The sequence below is a fragment of the Bidens hawaiensis genome, unplaced genomic scaffold, assembly GCF_021521415.1.
Source record: "Bidens hawaiensis isolate Kalapana, Puna unplaced genomic scaffold, B.hawaiensis_p1.1 tig00006251_1, whole genome shotgun sequence".
Taxonomy (NCBI): Eukaryota; Viridiplantae; Streptophyta; class Magnoliopsida; order Asterales; family Asteraceae; genus Bidens; species Bidens hawaiensis.
In genome coordinates, this window is record NW_027491414.1 from 261130 (window position 1) to 278247 (window position 17118).

The window sequence follows — 17118 nt, forward strand, 5'->3', positions numbered from 1 at the left end:
TAAGAGAAAAAGGGGCGGGACGGCGACAAGAGAGAAAAAGGGGCGGGACGGCGGAAAGGAATTATTATTATTATTATTATTATTATTATTATTATTATTATTATTATTATTATTATATTTGATAAATTTATAAAGATTATAATCAAATTTTAAATCTTAAAATCGGATCCGAAAACGGGTACCTGGGTCGGGTCGGATTTGGGCAGATGTCACACTAGCCGCTCCAACCAGCGTCATCTGGAACATATAACACCACGTGGGTTCCGTCCAGTTGCTGACGGTTGCCCCCGCTATGAATCTGTTCAGGTGATCGTCTGGGTCGGATATACCATCATAAGTGCCGATGTTGGGCATCTGCTTGGCACTCTTCGGGGCGATTGCTTCCACAATGTCCCTTGCAAATTTGGACGTTCCTGCATTTGCAGCAGTTGGTCTGAAGGTTTTGGAGAAGTCACGTGGGTTTCCCCCCGCGTTCCTTTGTTTGAAGGTTTTTCCAAAATTCCTTGTTGGTTGGAAGTCCGTTTCGTTACGCTTCCCTTTCGCCCTATGGCGAGGGTTTGCGTCACTGTCGGATTCCTCCCGATCATCGTCCGAGGACTCGCACTCATTGCTCATGTTGAGCTGTTGTCGAGTGCTTCCTAATTCGTCAGCTTGTTGGATGGAACGTAAGCGTTCGTCCAACTCAGCTTGGAATTCTTTCTGACGTGCTTCCGCCCACGCTTTAACTTGATCAAGTGTTTGGCGGGGGAACCTCGTCTGTCGTCTTTCCGCCTGGGTATCAATGAATCCCAGGGGATGATTTACTGCACTTGCCCCGGCTCGGTTAACCGGGGTAGTGTTCGTAAAATTTACTGCACTTGCCCCGGCTTGGGTGACCGGGGTAGTGTTCGTAAAATATGTGTACTCGCCGGCGTTCCCCCCAGTAGCTGGGGTTGTGATTACCGGGGTTTCTTGGTCACTCGCTGGCCTTGGGACCGAAGTAACGTTAACCATCTTTCCAGAAGTTTTGAAAAAACTGAAAAAGAATTAAGTTCTCACTTATTAACAATTCATGAGAAGAACATTGGACTGGGGGGACTTGAAGAGGTAGGTCCCAGCAGAGCCCAGTTGGACCCGCAAGACTCACCTTAAACAGGGACGTCTGCGCGGTTGGACCCGCAAGACTCACCTTAAACAGGGACGTCTGCGCAGTTGGACCCGCAAGACTCACCTCGAAGAGACGTCTGCGCAGTTGAACTCGCAAGACTCCTGAGGGACGTCTGCGCAAAGACCAACTGGATCCGCAGGACCAACCATGCTCAGAGACGCGACGTCCTTACGCGCAGTACGCAAGCTGTTCCCGCAGGAAAAGCCTCCCAATGGTGACGTACTCCGCCTGTTCCCGCAGCTACGGATACTAGCCATCAGGGAAGGCTACCCGCGCAGCAAGGCTACACGCACAAGGCACTAACTCTCAAATAATTCAGTAATGTCACCTGAAGAGGAAATGAGCAAGCCGGGAATACTCCCGCCCAAAGCCGGGAATTCTCCCGCCCAAATGAGCCAGTCCGTACGATACTGGAGGATCTTTTGTACTGTACCTGCCAAGGTATGGACAAAAGAACTGACCAAAGCTGCGACAGCTCACTGACAACAGTACGACGGGCAGCACGCTCTAGTACTTAAAGTCACTATCAGCCGCTGCCTACTCACCAACCCCTGTCGGGGCACGTCCATAGCCTGCAGTTGGTGGAAAAGGAATAGTACACAGCCGGCCTGGTCACTATCAGCCGCTGCCTATCCACCAACCATCAGCATGGCACGTGCGTAGCCCACAGTTGGTAGAACAGGAATACTATTCAGCCGGCTGTACCTGCTTGGAAACCTACCTTCGGCTATAAATACTCCAACACCTTGGAACGGTATCATATCTTAATATCATATCTTCTCTCTAGTCATTTCTCTTAATATACACTTATATTCAAGAGCAATCTAGTCTGATTCTCACGCCGGAGGATGGTCACAAGGAGGTACCCCCCCCCCCTTCTCAGTGACGAGCTCACGGTGTCTGTTTTGCAGGTCATCAGAACAACCATCTTTGCCGGAACTAACCCTCGTGGGAAACATCTATTTAACCCCCAGATTATCCGTAATCTGCCCGGGGTCGATTAGTGTTTCTTCAATGCCCAATCTATTGCATTCTTTAAAGGTGCTAGATCAATGAAACATAAACATTGTAAGTACCAGATTCACAAGTTGAACAGATGATTGTGAAAGATTGATCATTATATACACAAATAATGATTATTCAAATGAAATCTTGTCCAAGTGATTTCATACACATGTGCCAAAGAATGAGCTATTAATCATCGCACCTAATAATTTTGACCCACCGTCCCAAAACGGGGTTGATATGGGTGGATTTTCAGAAATTTTGGGTTAATATATGTGGTTGTTCCTCATAGAACGGGACAGAGTGGGTTGATTGAGACAGCCCTTTCTAACGAAATGGGTAAGAATGGGCTGGTGTTATTTTTCAAACGGGTGCAAATAGTGAGTTTCTTTCTGCCCAAACCCGTGAATTAATTGAGATAAAAGATTAGAACTTCTAAACATATCTAATGTTGCAACCCGGCGCTGGTACGCGTGTAACACGGCATCGGCGCGCCACTCGGTACCAAACACGCAACCGGCGCTGATATGAGTGTAACCAAAATAAAACGCTAGAACGCATGTAGCTGGCGCCAGTTACTCGTGCGGAACCGCATACCGAAACCAGGTTGCGCGCAACCAACGCCTGAACGCGCGCAACCAGTTCCCAAAACCAGGAAGTCATTACTCGGAAGCAAAGTTGAAATGTAAAGTCATTTTTTTTGTAAAAAAAAAAGAACATTTTTTGAATCAACCCGTCCCGATCCGAACCAAAATAACCTTTTCTGAATCGACCCTTTTGACTCGAACCCTTTCTGACCCGTAACATAAACCCCTGACCTGTTTGCCAGGCCTCGGCACAACAAACCACTTATTTATATAGATACAATTTTGAGAGAGTTGTGTATCATGTGTTTGTAACTTTGGCAAGATTTAAGTTAACATGATTTGAAAGCAAGTGACAACAACTGGAAGCGAAAGAAAGAAAGAAAGAAAGAAAGAAAGAAAGAATAAATTAATATTACGTACCAGTAATGGAGTAATTGTATTCAGGAGAAGCGAATAAGAAGGCATCAAAGTGAAGAATCTTCTGACGAAAGGCCTCAACCACCGGCGGATATTTTCCGGCAACTTCCAGATCTGTGTTGAGCATCGGCAGAGTCGAAATGTCGACGTACTCGATCTCGATTCCGTCTATTGATTTGCTCAACTCAATCGCTGCAATTGCAATTATTAAAGGAGTAAATTTCATCCATGGAACATGTGTTCAATGAGAAAGAAGAAGAACAAGTACCGGATCGGAGAAGACCGCCGTTGTAAGAAGCTTTGCGAAGAGATCCATTGATGGCTGCAACTTTGATGCCTGCTGCTTGCTTGATGTCCGATTGGTCAACACACAGGATGATTCAAAACTGAAAAGTGAAAACATAATTGGTCAATCTAATTTCTTTAATAATAATAATAATAATAATGGCCAAATGACACCAACTAGCTATTAAACGCCTCAAAGTTATCTCTATTTTTGAGAAAACCCATTCGTTCGAAGACTTATTGGTGGTAAAGCCCATACCCCTCACTTTCTCAAGATTGAACTAAAGATCACAAAAATTCCGGTCTTCCTTCGTTAAGCCACCCATGCCCTCTCCTAAGTGTTGTCTGTGAATATTAAACCGAAGTCTCCATTAAAAAATCAAGGTTTTCTACCACTGCATCACATTGAAAATGACGATTGATTAGAAACATAAATGGTCAATCTGATTTCTAAATGTATTTATTTATAAAAGTAACACCATCTAATCAACTTTTTTAAGTTAAAACAATTTGTTTTTATGAATCCTACCTTTTTATTCTTTTAATAAAAATTAAATATTACGAACTCGGCATCTAATTTTTGTTAACCAGGATTCACAAAAGGTTAGTTAGGCATATACATTGATTTACTATGTTTTGATTAACTAGCTTAAAAAAGATTATGAAGATGATATATGATAAAGAATTAGAAGACGGCATATTCCTAAAACTAAGACTAACTTTATTGACAACTCAATTTAACCTATTTTTTTTAATAAAAAACTAATTTTCCTCTCTTTTACTTAAACAACCCAATCTAACCCAACTTTTCCCTTTTATTCACAACACAACCTAACCCAAACTAATTATTTTAATAAATATATCTTTTCTAGGTTTTAGTTTATTCTAAAAAAAATTATTAAAACTAATAAAAATGTTTATTTTTTTAAAAAAATATAGTTTTAAGTATGAAAAAGTAATTAAAAAAGATACTATCATAATTCTATAAAACCAAAACCTTGATTTTTTTACAAATATGAACAAAACAAAATTTTACATATAATAATATTAAAAAATACATTTTTTTAAAAGTACTCTGCATTTTTAATAAAATTTATATCAAAATATTTATAAAAATAAAATAAACAAGACTGTGCTTTTAAATTTTTAAAATAAGCTAAATAATATAAATTATCAAATAAAAATTAAATTATATAGAAAACAAATTATTTGAAAGAAAGAAAAAAAATATTTAATTAAAAAATGGGTTGTGACATAGGTTTGGGTTATGACCCGGGTTATAGGGTGAAAAAGATTTAATATTTTTGTTTATTTCTTGAATAGTGTCATGAACTCCGGCCACCAATAAACTTAGTAAAAACCTTTCATCCACTTATTTTCTCTAAGTATAGCACAAGAAATCTGTTACCAATAAAAAGTTGAAGACCAATAATCCTGTAAAAAAATCCAATGAAAAACTTTTAATTTCAACGCCAAAAAACCTATTACAAAAAAATCCGACATAAAAATAAAAAATGTAGTTATTCCTAAAATATTTTATCTTCCTAGTTTTCTCATGGTCAGTTTATTATACAAACGAAAACAAAATGAGAATGATAAGAAGTATTTGTAGAAAAAAAACTCTAAAAAAATAATGAAAAATTAATAAAAAATTCATAACTCAAAATTTAATAAATAAAAAAAATGTAAAAAAAAATATTTCCATCATTGTGTCTTTTTATTTATCATTGCGTATTTTATTTATTTTCGTCATTAATTGTGTCTTTTTTTCTTGATATTGTGTTATTATACTTTTTTCGGCATTGTGTTATATTTTGCGACCTACTGTGTCTTTTTTTTATTTATCATTGTGGTGTTTGTTCATTTTCGACATTGTGTCTTTTTTTTTTAATGGGAATGACGGAGGAAACATTTTGGTTTTTTAAAAATTTTTCATTTTTTACATATATTTTGGGTTATGATTCTTTTATTATTTTTTTAGGTTTTTGGTCACAAATTCTTCTCACAATTCTCATTTTTGTCTTCCTCAACATTTTAACATTACATGTTTGTGCCCTTTGATCTTAACCATTGATTATAAAAATGAAACGTCAAGATGTATTTCTAGACAGCTTAAGTAAAACACCTTTTATTATTTGAAATTAATTTTTCATACCACATGACCTCAACCATTTATTTTTTCCTACTCTTTGCCTCTTTGGTATCAAACGAACTAAAATCCGACTTGACCGATAAACCATATGAAATAATGACCCCCAACTAATAATTAAGGGCACGATCGTTTAACAGAATGAAACGGAATTGGAATTGGAATTGAAATTTGCATAATATTTGGAATTAGAAGGAATTGAATTTGGAATCTGAACATTCCAATATGAATTGGAATTTAAAGGAATTGAAATTCAATTCCATTCTAGATGTGTTCGTTTGACAAATGAATTGGAATCGATTTTTTTAACGAGGATAACGACGGAAACATTTTAGTTTTTTTTAGAGGTTTTAACATCAAAAACCACTCAAAAAAATATTTAAAAATAATAATAAAAAAATTCATAACTCAAAGTATAAATCGAAAACAAAAAAAAAGTAAAAAGACTAAAATGTTTTATTCGTTGTTCTCGTAAAAGAAAAAAACTCGAGAAAAGATTGTAACAAATTCACTTGAAATCCTCCACATTTTGGAAGGATTTAGAATCTCTTTATTTAAAGGAATTTGAAGGAATTCCAATTCCTTGACAACCGAACACATCAAAATGGAATTAAGATTCCATTTCCAACGAAACGAACACGCCATGTCATGGGATTTTAATTTCAATTCCTTTAAATTCTCCCGAATTCTATGAAACGAACATGCCTTAAAGGTTTGTTTCCTTTATCGAAAAGTACCATCCAATTCGGTTTCATTTATATCTCATTTCAAAATCAAATTGCATCAAACCTGAATCACACCGAACTTATTTTGAGTATTAGTTATAAATTTCATCTACCCTTAATCATTCTAAATAAACGTGTTTATTAATATTTGTCTTGTTATCATAATTGTTAATTGTTTATAGGATGAAATGAAAGAACAGAAAAATGAGTAATGATCAAAAGAATGACAACAATATTGAATGATCAATTACCAAAAACCGCAATTCTAAAATATTTTTTTACTTATTATTTTTTTGTTAAGTAAACGTTGCTCGATATATCACTTCATCCATGCTTTAAGAGTAGTCGCGATCATAATTCTTATCTAATGATTGTGTACCAAAGGATAGACTAGTAACTACATAAAACAAACACAAATTTGTTCTTATTCATTTCCATTCATTTAGGTTAGCTGAACGAACACAAACTAGACAAGCAAGTTCTTCTATTCGTATCCATTCATTAAGAAAAAAGTTTATTCGTGTTCATTCGTTTAGTAGATACATGAATATCAACGGGGGACTGTAACGTAAAAAGTTATATTAATGTTAGTGTCTAATCATGCTACTTTGGCTGAAAAACTGCCAAATTCTTTAGGCTACAATGGTGCCTTGTTAAGGTTCTTCATGTTGAAAAGTGCCTGAGACTGGTTTGGTTGGGATGGTGCTTGATTCTTTGCGCGTAGGCAGTTTTGGTGCCTGCTTGGATTGGCTTCAAAGGAGCCAAATTTTCAGAGTGTAGTAAGCGAACAAGCCTAGTTTTCAAGTTTAAAACCTACACCGACTCTCTTATTTAAACAATTTCATCTCACTACTAGAAAATAGATCTTCATTGACACGCAATGCGTGTTATAAAAGGGGTAGATGATACGCCGGAGCGCAACTCACGTCATAAATCACTATGTATCATAGTTTGCGTGTGTCATTAAAGCCCAGTTTTATAGTAGTGTCTCACCAACACACATTCAATCTCAAATATTGGTCAAGGATATCCGTTTCCCGCCTTGAATCCCATATTCCCTGCAAAATCAGAGACGTCCAGTTGTACTCGTACTCCCTGCAAACCCCCACCTCCTGGTATTGACCTCGCACAACCTTCAACCCGCCACCTAATGGGCATGAACTGATGAAGAGTGGAACTGGTTATTCAATCTCCAAGGTCAACTTGGAGTGGGGGTGAGCAAGTCCCCAAGGCCGACAACGACCACGTGCCCAACTCATGGACGAATGCCTCATTGACCCTGAAGAGGTGCGGGTGGTCCAACGAAGGATTACCAAAAAGACCTTGAATGGAGTTTGAAGGTTCCATGATCTGTGGGAGGAGCAGGGGCGAAGGTTGGAAGGGACCGGGGGTGGCCCCGGTCACTGCCGTTTTCTTCGTTAATATGGTAAATTTCATGATTTTTTCCGAAAATTTTTATAGGTATTAAGCGCGGTCACTGCCAATTTATTTTTCTAAAAAGCTACCAGTCACCACCAATTTTTTTTTAAATATAATACCCCTATCGTTTGATTTTTTTTATAAAACCTCACGGTTTTTATAAACAAAAGTTATAAAAATTGTAAAAAACTTAATTTTTAATAACATTCAAATTTGGAGGGGCTTGTTGTAAATTTTTACATAACATAACTTAAAAAAAAACAAACGGGAATTCTTTCAAAGCAATCGCCCTACCTGCTACTTCCCTTCTACCCTGCCTTCTGAGTTCTGAGTTCGCCACCACCCACCGCTCCCACTGCCGTCCGCTGGTCATCCACCGCCGCCGCTCATCCTGTAACACCCACAAAGTTTAGGTCCAAATTTGACAAGTTTATAAAGATAAAGGACCAAAAATAATTATGAGAAAGGTAATGGGAAAAAGGATGAGATAGAAAAGAAACCATATTATGTTAAGGGACTAGGTAAGGAAACTCCATCCCACATGGAAAGTGGGAAAGAAATAAAAACACTTTATAAGGAAGGAGTTTTCCATGGTAATGTTCTTATGGGGCTAACCACTCTCACTAGTTCTAGCGGAGGGTGCGAATCACCCGACGCGCACGCGCACGGACTCGGACTCGGACTCGGGTGATGGGCGTAATGTGGCGTTTTGATGACGCACTTGGCACTTAGTATTTTTGAACTATGGAAGATCGACCAAGAAGTAATAAGATACTAAAATTCAAGGACTAAAAATAAAAACTATGATTTCCAGACCCATCGCGCTACGCGACGGGTATACAGACTAGATCATCGCGCTACGCGATGCAGTTTCCCAACTTGCTTTATCGAGTTGATCTCGAATAGCTCACTGGCGGCTTAACTCATTGAGGAGTTATTAATCAAATTTGTTAACCCTGGGGGGGTGTAAACTAAAACATCATGTCACTAATTGGTACCAAAAAACCGTTGAAAAACTAAAGCCAAAAAGTAACGGAAAATGGCAGGAGCGTTAACGGCAACCGCAACCGTTATCCTCCAACGACCACCACTACTTAACGTCCGACGGAAATCCATCGGCGGCATCAATCTGACTAATAATTATTGTTTCAATTCAATCGCCTGTAGGAGCACAGCAAGCACCAGTGCTACCGGCGGTGAGATAACAGACGACCAAGTGTTGACTGTTGCGCCATTGGAGGTTAATACGATTAACGAAATATGTAGCAAGTGGGAGTGGAGAGGTTATAATATTAATTACTTGAAATTTCAAGGGCAAAATGGTCAGAAATTGAATCCTCCTTTGCTTCTTGTTCATGGTTTTGGTGCCTCTGTTGCTCACTGGCGCAGGTATTTTGGTCATTTCGCTTTTGGATTATTATTATGTTAACGTTTACATGTGTTAAAGTTAGTGAAAATTGAGTTTTTCACTAAATTTGGACAGAAAAGTGTATGTTATAATCATTAATATAATTATTATTTAGCATGTTTCCGATCTACTATGCAAGAGCTTCTTAATGAAACATATTTGTCCAAAACGGAGCTAAGATGAATCAGATATCAATGCTCAAAATTGCGCGTTTGAAACTTTGAAGAATAAGGTTTTGTGCCAAAAAAAAAAACTGCATGTGTATCTGCTTTTCCTTATTACAGATGTAGTCAGTGTTGTAGAACTTGCTAGACGCTAATTGGGCGGTGTGGTAAGGACTAATGATTAATTGGGATTAATCGGATTGGAATTTATATGTAGATTTTGAAATATATGAATGCATACCAAATTTTATATATGAACTTTTCAGTTTTGACCGAGTTTAACCAAATAGCGATTAATCGGCCACTAATCGGTGGGGTAGGGACTAGCGATTAGTCGGGGATTGATCAGAGCCTACGCGGGATTTTTACATCCATGTGGATGTAGTTACATTGAACATGTTCATGTAATGTACATATTACATGTGCATGCAACAGTTGTAATCTTTCCTTACTTATTGCTTTAGCAAATGCTTGAACTCATCTTAAAGTTTAAGCATCTATCAGGAATATCCCAACTTTGGCTCAGACCAATACAGTTTATGCCATTGATCTTCTTGGTTTCGGTGCCTCGGATAAACCTATTGGTTTTCCATACACCATGGAAGCATGGGCAGAGGTATCATTCTTTATTGGTTTACCTTTGTAAGCATGTTCAACTAACTTCCATTCAAGTTCATAAAATTCAGCCTTATGCACTATGACAGTTGATATTGGATTTCTTGGAAGAAATTGTTCAAAAGCCGACCGTGCTGATCGGGAACTCTGTTGGAAGTCTTGCATGTGTTATTGCTGCTGCAGGTCTGTTTTATGTTAAGTTTACACAAATCATGTTCTCTTTCATTCAATGAGTCTTTTTCACTGTAACTAGATGCTCAGAATTCACTGGTTAAAGGGCTTGTTCTGTTAAACTGTGCGGGTGGCATGAACAATAAGGCAATAGTCGACGATTGGCGAATTAAGCTTGTATTCCCTCTATTATGGCTGATTGATTTCTTGTTGAAGCAAAAAGCAATTGCATCTTTCATCTTTGAAAGAGTCAGACAAAGGTTCTCTGTTTTATTTTATATTTTATATTATTATATTTGCTACTTCACATATATTAACTTGTACAACTTAATCAGAGAGAGTCTTAGAAACGTCCTATTATCAGTGTATGGAAACAAGGAGTCTGTAGATGAAGATCTCATACAGGTATTATATTGCTAATCATTTATTATCTCCTTTATGTTTTTGTTTATGATAAAATGTTAAATTTTAAAACAGATAATCAGGGAACCAGCACTTGATGAAGGGGCACTGGATGCCTTCGTCTCCATTGTGACCGGGCCACCAGGCCCCAACCCGGTTCAGTTGATGCCAAAAATTAAACTTCCCATCTTAATCCTGTGGGGAGACGAAGACCCATTCACCCCTCTTGACGGGCCGGTTGGTAAATACTTTGCATCACTACCATCTAAAGTTCCAAATATTAGCCTTTCGGTTTTACCCGGTGTTGGACACTGCCCTCATGATGACAGGCCCAATTTGGTCCATGAAAAGCTGGTTCCATGGTTGACCACTCTTTCTTCATAAACATATTATTTTATGATTGTATAGATTCATCAGTCATATATTTCAATGTTATCATTACATGATGTAAAGTTACATTGGAAAACCGAAATCTATGGTACATTTTGACAACATTACATGATGCAAGAATCAAAGAATCAATGGTAGGTAAAACTGACCCGACCCACATGAAAGAACATGATCATGTGTTGAACATTAACCCTCATGTGGTGTCTTCTGTTGACTGTTGACCATTTCTTGGTTTGTCGTCCTCAGCACGCTTCAAAATTCTTCAAAAACACACTATGATACATCTTTTTAAATATTTACAACGCTATCATCCACTGCTGCCACCGACCTCCGCTGCACGCTGCCTCATCATCTCCATCACCGCCGCCCGCCGCCTGCTATCAGCCTGTTGTTGCAGCCTTCTCAAATGCTCCTTTAGATCTCTGTAAACATCATCCAAGCACTTTAAGTAACAACCACATTATCCAATAACTTTTCTTTTCTTTTCTTTTTATGAATGAAACAAATTACAAACCTGCAACGTGGTACATGACATTGAGACTCTTTACACGCGCGCGCATGAAGTTGAAGTAAATACCACATTCTCTTGCAAAGCACACAACCACCAGACGCCCGTGTTTTGCAATTAATCCCATGTCTGAATAGTCCCTTCACTTTTCTACAATTTGGATACTGGCAATGTGGGGACCGACATTGAGACGCATGTACCAGCAAATCAAGCATTTTCCTAAGCTGCAATACCAACAAAATTATATATAGTTATAATCTTGAATCTTTCTAAACAAAACAAAAAATGAAATGAATACACACACAAATAGGGATGTATTCTTCTCAGAACCAGTTTATGTTAGAGAAATGTGAGAACCTCATAAATCACTTGTACATTGTGCATTAATGATTTAATGAGATAGTGGGTAGTGGTCACGTGTCTTCTGTATAACACTTACAACAAGGGATACAAGTGCATTATGCAGTTCTCACAGTTCTCAATGTATTTGTTGGTTCTGTATTGAGCACTCCCCTATACAAACACACACACACACACACATACATGTATATATGTATGCATGAGTGTATGTACATGTATATGCATGTGTGTATATGTGTGTATTTAGCATATACCTGTACAACACGTTGTTGGCGAGCTTCTTTATTTTGTGCATCGCGTTCAGCAATGGAGGGATGAGGTGTCAACTTATGAGGATGGTCAATACCTCCATCTTTGTGATAACATGAACTGCAGACATCATAGTCAGGACAAACATCACACCGCCAACCTTGTCCGGTTTCTATGTCATTATGGCATCTGTTGCATGTTGTAACAAATGCAGGTGCGGTTGGATTATGAAGATGGTATAATACCATCATTGATGAATGTTTTGCACGACGAAGCGTATCATATTGATAATGATTTCCTTGACAAAGACTAAGAAAAGCTTGTCGCGTGTCAAAAAATTCACTCTCGAGAATTTCGTCTTTGTCTTTTGTATCAACTGGCACATCATTGATTTCAACCTGCATGTTTTATCATTATTTTCAATCATAAATTAATAATTATGATCAAGTTATGATTATTGGAATGGAAACCTGAATTCTGAAGAACTTACAGGATAAAGAGGATGTTTTTCCCTGTGATTAATAGGATGTCTCTCTCTATCCTCAAGTGTTTGTTCAATTTCATAGCACCTGCAAGTCATAATTACAGCAAAACACATTACATTTATCTGAAAAAATGCGTATAAATCCAGAAAGCAAATATTATGTTGCTTAGTTGCTTACTTATCACAGATCTGAAACTTTTTGCACTGATGGCAAACCCAACGGTTTCCAGATACCATAAGAATACAGCAATGCGTGCACGCGTGTTGCAAGTGAACCATAATGAAATCTTCCTTCATTGGGGATATTGATTCACCAAGCTGTACCAAATAGTGTAAGTAAGAATATAAATACATTAGTGTGTTTAATAATAATGAAGAAAATTAATTACCTTTCGCATTAGTAACAGGTCTTTGGATGCATTGCCAGAAAGATCGGTTTGACCAGAAGCTTTCAAAGCTCTTTTTGTCATTGACTTTTTAACTAACCCTTTTTTATTTTTTCTTCCTTCTTCCTCTTGACAAATCTGATAGATCATATCTTCAGCGGCACCGGGCCAATAATCTCCATCAAAGTATGGTAATCGAGCTGCGGTTACTTTAGCTTTGCATTCACCAGAAGATGTGAAAAAATGATCGTATAGATTAGTGAGACCGACTACAATACTTTCCTTTGAAGCTTTTCTCAACATCGATAAATACCTAGTACGCATACATATGCATCAATAATAATGTGTTAATTACATAAATGAAATAATACCGACTCACCATTCTCTTAATTTATCAGATTTTGGTGTCTTTTGAATTTCAGGATGGCAATACAAGATATAATCTTCACCCTTTAATGGAGGACAAGCCCATATGTAGCAACTTGTGAAACCGCGTAATTTGCAATATTCTAAGTAACCTATCTGTGTACATAGAAAGAAAATGGGTTGGCATAAAAAGTAAGATTTAATTTAAAATGTGTATGCAATTAAATCAAAGAAAGAACTTGCCAGAATTTCATGATATACAAATGTACGGAGGGCTTCCCCTGTAACAGCCCTAATTTCGGGTCTAAAATACTTGACTGAATCCAAATATGAAAGATAAACACGTCGATGATTTGGCTGTTCACACTCGGCTCCAAATTCTTGAACATACATCCCAAAAAGACATACTTCAACACCTTCAATTTTTTGAAACAACAGAACTACCTAAAACAAGATTGGCATAAGAATGATGTCATAAAAAGAAATAATGATGCAATATTACTATTTTTAATACCTTAGACTTGTATCCAAACTCAAGAGGGTAATTTTCATCTTGAAAGATTTCAAGAAATCGTGGTTTCACTTCCAATTTCTTGTCAACAGATGATACAACTCTAACAACAAGTGATTCTGCTCCAGGAACCTGAAATAATCAAAATTTTTAAAAACAATAAGAATTCTGATCTATATGTAAAAATTTAAAAATTGGAAGTCTTATGATAATTGACATCACCTCATCATAACTTTTACCCTGGACCCTCGCACGCTCTAGTCTCTCCTGCTTTAATCTTCCAAACAACCTGCTTTCTATGTGATCACTTAGTATAGTCCTAGGTAAATCTTTTGCTCCAAGTACACCACTTTGAGGTAACGGCTTTCTCTCTCCTCTTTCAACTTCCTCTACATAACAATTTGGACACGTGTACTCGGCTTGCCCACCATCATTTCTTCTACCATTAAATAATGCACATATTTGATGCTGCCGTGCTTCACATCTGTCACACTGAACCCACTGCAAAAACCAACAACAAATAAAACAATTATTCAAACAGCATATTTGTATGTATGCATATATCATAGATTCATACCCATTCTGCGGTTTCCTCATCATTTTTCTTTTTCTCCAATCGAGCTTTCGAAATATTGGTTCCATCAACATTAATAGTATCGCCACGGGCTTCATTGTAGCAGGGTATACAGAAATAGTGCCGGGTGTCAACCGTCCCAACAGTGTAAAACATTGCATTTCTTTTTATTCGAGCACCACAAGGCGTGCAGTATGTAGGTGGTGGTTCAAAAGTGAGTTTTTCAACCGCACATAATTGACAAGAATTCTCACTCATTGAATGTTCTAGAGCTTGATTCTTTTCTACTTTCGCTTTGCTCTGTACAACAAATAACCGATTAATATAAGATGAGAACAAATAAAATATAAAAAGTGGCACGACTGCACGAGGGTATTTTAGTAATCTCACCTGGCCAACCCACTGCCTGAGAGCAGAGATATGCTCCTGAACCTGCTCGGGTGTAAATAATTCTATCATTGATACTCCCTTTATATTTGCCTTTCCAGATTTGGTTCCAGAAATTGTTTCAACAGGAAGTGCCGCGTTTCCTAAATTAGGTGGGCCCTGGCCTGGATCCGCCTCTATCTCAGTCTTAACAAACTCTTGTTTAGCTAAACCAGTGGTCTTATTAGGCACAGCTGGATCAACTTTGGACTTTTGGTTCCCAGAATCTTCCACATAATCTGTCTTGGGACTTGCAAGAACAGAGCTCGTAGGAATTTCCAATTTTACCCCAGGACCCATAGCCTCAGATTTGGTAGGAGGCACATTGGTATCATTAATTTGATCCTGAAGATGAGATGCATCGGGGACAGGAACTGGTATGACAGAATTTTGAATTTGATCTTGATTTTGATTTTCAGCAGCTAGTGATTGTGATGACGATGATTCTATTTTCATTCGTTTCAAAGAAGGATTTAAACCTTGAGAAGTTTCAACAATAGATGGACTCGTCTTCATGGTATGTTCACTAGAATCTGCACGTGAGGCCCCTTTCAGTTGCACAAATCGTTTTACTGGAACACAAACAGGACAATTAGGATCCCTGCAGTGCCTATGATGATGGATTAAAAGCTTTGTTCCTCGACAACGAGGAAATTGACATTCAGCCAGATCTGTACATGTTTTCATATGATCCAACAACTTTTGGGCAGTTATGCAATTGACTTCTGGACATTTTCCAGGTGGATGAACACACTTGCGAGCATGCTTCAAGAACAATAACCACCTCTGTTGTTTCTTGAAGTCACGGGTTGGATTAACAGATTTAGAAATAGCCCCAGAATTTGGTGGGTCTGCTGATTTATTGGCAGAACTTTGGTAAGTAATTGATCCTTCTGAAGATAGATAGTTCCTTTGAGCTAGAGCTTGATCTTGACCCGTTATTCTTTGACTAAATTCTTGTTTGACATTTTGCTCTGACATGTTACCTGGTACATGAGGCGCTTCTTGAGACCTTGAATGCCATTGGCCCTGCATTACAGACCCTGGTTGACCTCCTATCGAGCTAGTAAGACCATTTTGAGTGTCAACAAATTGATCTTCCATAAAGTTCTCTTGAAAGTGATTAAATGCATGTGAAGACTGGAACTGGTCAGAGACCTGTGGTTGACCACCAGGATCAGGTATCAACTGAGATTGACTGTAAGAAAAATGCTGATTCTGCTGATATTGCTGCTTCTGTTGACTTTGACCTAGACTTTGACTTTGATTTTGAAGAAGTTGCTGCTGTAGTGAATGCTGAGCTGATTGATCAGTTACCGGTTTCATGTTTGACATCTGCTGATTGTTGAGCAAATTTGACTGATTCACCATCATTGGAGCGCTTGTTTTATGTAACGCATGCAAGCTTACTGAATTCATGTTCTGATTATTCAACATTAAAGTAGCAGAATTTGCGGGAACATGAAAGCTTCCAGGTCGGGAAGAATCTGCAGTGTTACTTCCAAAGTTAGAAGCTGTCACATAGTTTTCTGAGGTTCCTGACCCATTCATAATTGGTAAATTATTTCCCATTATTCCTAGACCGTTGTTTATTGACCCATTTGAAAACCCGTTAGCTTTCTGATGGATACTAGACCTGATTCCCCCACCCATATGGCTCCCGAGGCTATGTAATATTCTGCTGTTTTGACTACCAACTTGTTGCTTTTGTTGCAGTGGTTGAGATACAGTTGACGAGTCAATAGTTGACATCCCAACAGCACTATGAGAATAATCCATACTCATGTAAGATTGATTACTCGTACTATAATTATTATTGTTATTACTATAATTATTATTATTATTGTTATTATTATTACTATTAATATTATTATTATTAAATCCAGGAGTAGGTATCATCTGACTGGCCATTCTTTGTGCACCCATTGATGAAATCAAACTGTTTCCAACTGAATTATTGGAGAAGCTTGCCGTTGACTGTTGATAAACATTAGGTAGAAAGTTTCCCGTGTTGACAGCGGGTGGTACCATGTTATCCATAGATGATGGAACAGTTAAACTTGAGTTCCCATTTTGAGGCATCCCAGGATTTGGAATCATGTGAACAGAAGTATTTCCATGTTGCTGATATTGTTTATTGTGATTATTCAAAGGGAGGTGTTTGATTAAAATATGTAAGCGACTTTCCAATGTATCTGTATTCAAGTATTCCTCCTATATAACAAAAAAAAATTAAGGGTATGCCAAGATTGATTTAAAATAAGATGAGTGAATTAATAAAAAATAACCTTGGTGGTTGCAGTTTTAAACAGGCCTTCTTCTAAGCGTCTAACAATGTCCATCATTTTCTTTGAAGGTATCTCCTGAGTT

The 17118-nt window shown here is 37.7% G+C and overlaps 2 protein-coding genes and 1 long non-coding RNA gene across 4 annotated transcripts; 1 reads left to right on the forward strand and 2 right to left on the reverse strand.

The window, feature by feature from the left end:
- Window positions 1-2161: 2161 nt before the first annotated feature.
- Window positions 2162-3501, reverse strand: LOC143631745 (uncharacterized). Its single transcript, XR_013153424.1, has 3 exons — window positions 3425-3501; window positions 3160-3348; window positions 2162-2191 (listed from the first exon to the last, which is right to left on the reverse strand). It is a non-coding gene; the product is annotated as an uncharacterized LOC143631745 (long non-coding RNA).
- Window positions 3502-8773: 5272 nt separating this feature from the next.
- LOC143631756 (uncharacterized) lies at window positions 8774-10918 on the forward strand. Its single transcript, XM_077100411.1, has 6 exons — window positions 8774-9123; window positions 9811-9922; window positions 10011-10104; window positions 10175-10352; window positions 10428-10497; window positions 10570-10918. Exons 1-6 carry the CDS (start codon window positions 8774-8776, stop codon window positions 10876-10878), a joined length of 1113 nt encoding a protein of 370 aa, XP_076956526.1. The 3' UTR covers window positions 10879-10918.
- Window positions 10919-11183: 265 nt separating this feature from the next.
- LOC143631766 (histone acetyltransferase HAC1-like) lies at window positions 11184-17118 on the reverse strand. Of its 2 annotated transcripts, none has more exons than XM_077100418.1 (13): window positions 17037-17118; window positions 14713-16962; window positions 14326-14622; window positions 13971-14249; window positions 13752-13880; window positions 13481-13681; window positions 13251-13393; window positions 12875-13184; window positions 12664-12803; window positions 12492-12570; window positions 12007-12399; window positions 11399-11616; window positions 11184-11306 (listed from the first exon to the last, which is right to left on the reverse strand). In XM_077100418.1, exons 1-13 carry the CDS (start codon window positions 17091-17093, stop codon window positions 11192-11194), a joined length of 4611 nt encoding a protein of 1536 aa, XP_076956533.1. In that variant the 5' UTR covers window positions 17094-17118; the 3' UTR covers window positions 11184-11191. The 2 variants fall into 2 exon arrangements, with proteins under 2 accessions (XP_076956533.1, XP_076956534.1); XM_077100419.1 differs by having other exon boundaries at window positions 13251-13389; window positions 13477-13681.

What these genes read in the sequence shown, in the direction of transcription:
- LOC143631766 (XM_077100418.1), bottom strand. Translation starts at nt 17,093, where the DNA reads ATGATGGACATTGTTAGACGCTTAGAAGAAGGCCTGTTTAAAACTGCA. An exon ending in TCTGATAAATTAAGAGAATG is followed by an intron (nt 13,185 to 13,250) that starts GTGAGTCGGTAT and finishes TATGCGTACTAG; the next exon opens with GTATTTATCGATGTTGAGAA. An exon ending in ACCTGTTACTAATGCGAAAG is followed by an intron (nt 12,804 to 12,874) that starts GTAATTAATTTT and finishes TATTTGGTACAG; the next exon opens with CTTGGTGAATCAATATCCCC.
- LOC143631756 (XM_077100411.1), top strand. Translation starts at nt 8,774, where the DNA reads ATGGCAGGAGCGTTAACGGCAACCGCAACCGTTATCCTCCAACGACCA. An exon ending in ATGTGTTATTGCTGCTGCAG is followed by an intron (nt 10,105 to 10,174) that starts GTCTGTTTTATG and finishes CACTGTAACTAG; the next exon opens with ATGCTCAGAATTCACTGGTT. An exon ending in TTTGAAAGAGTCAGACAAAG is followed by an intron (nt 10,353 to 10,427) that starts GTTCTCTGTTTT and finishes CAACTTAATCAG; the next exon opens with AGAGAGTCTTAGAAACGTCC.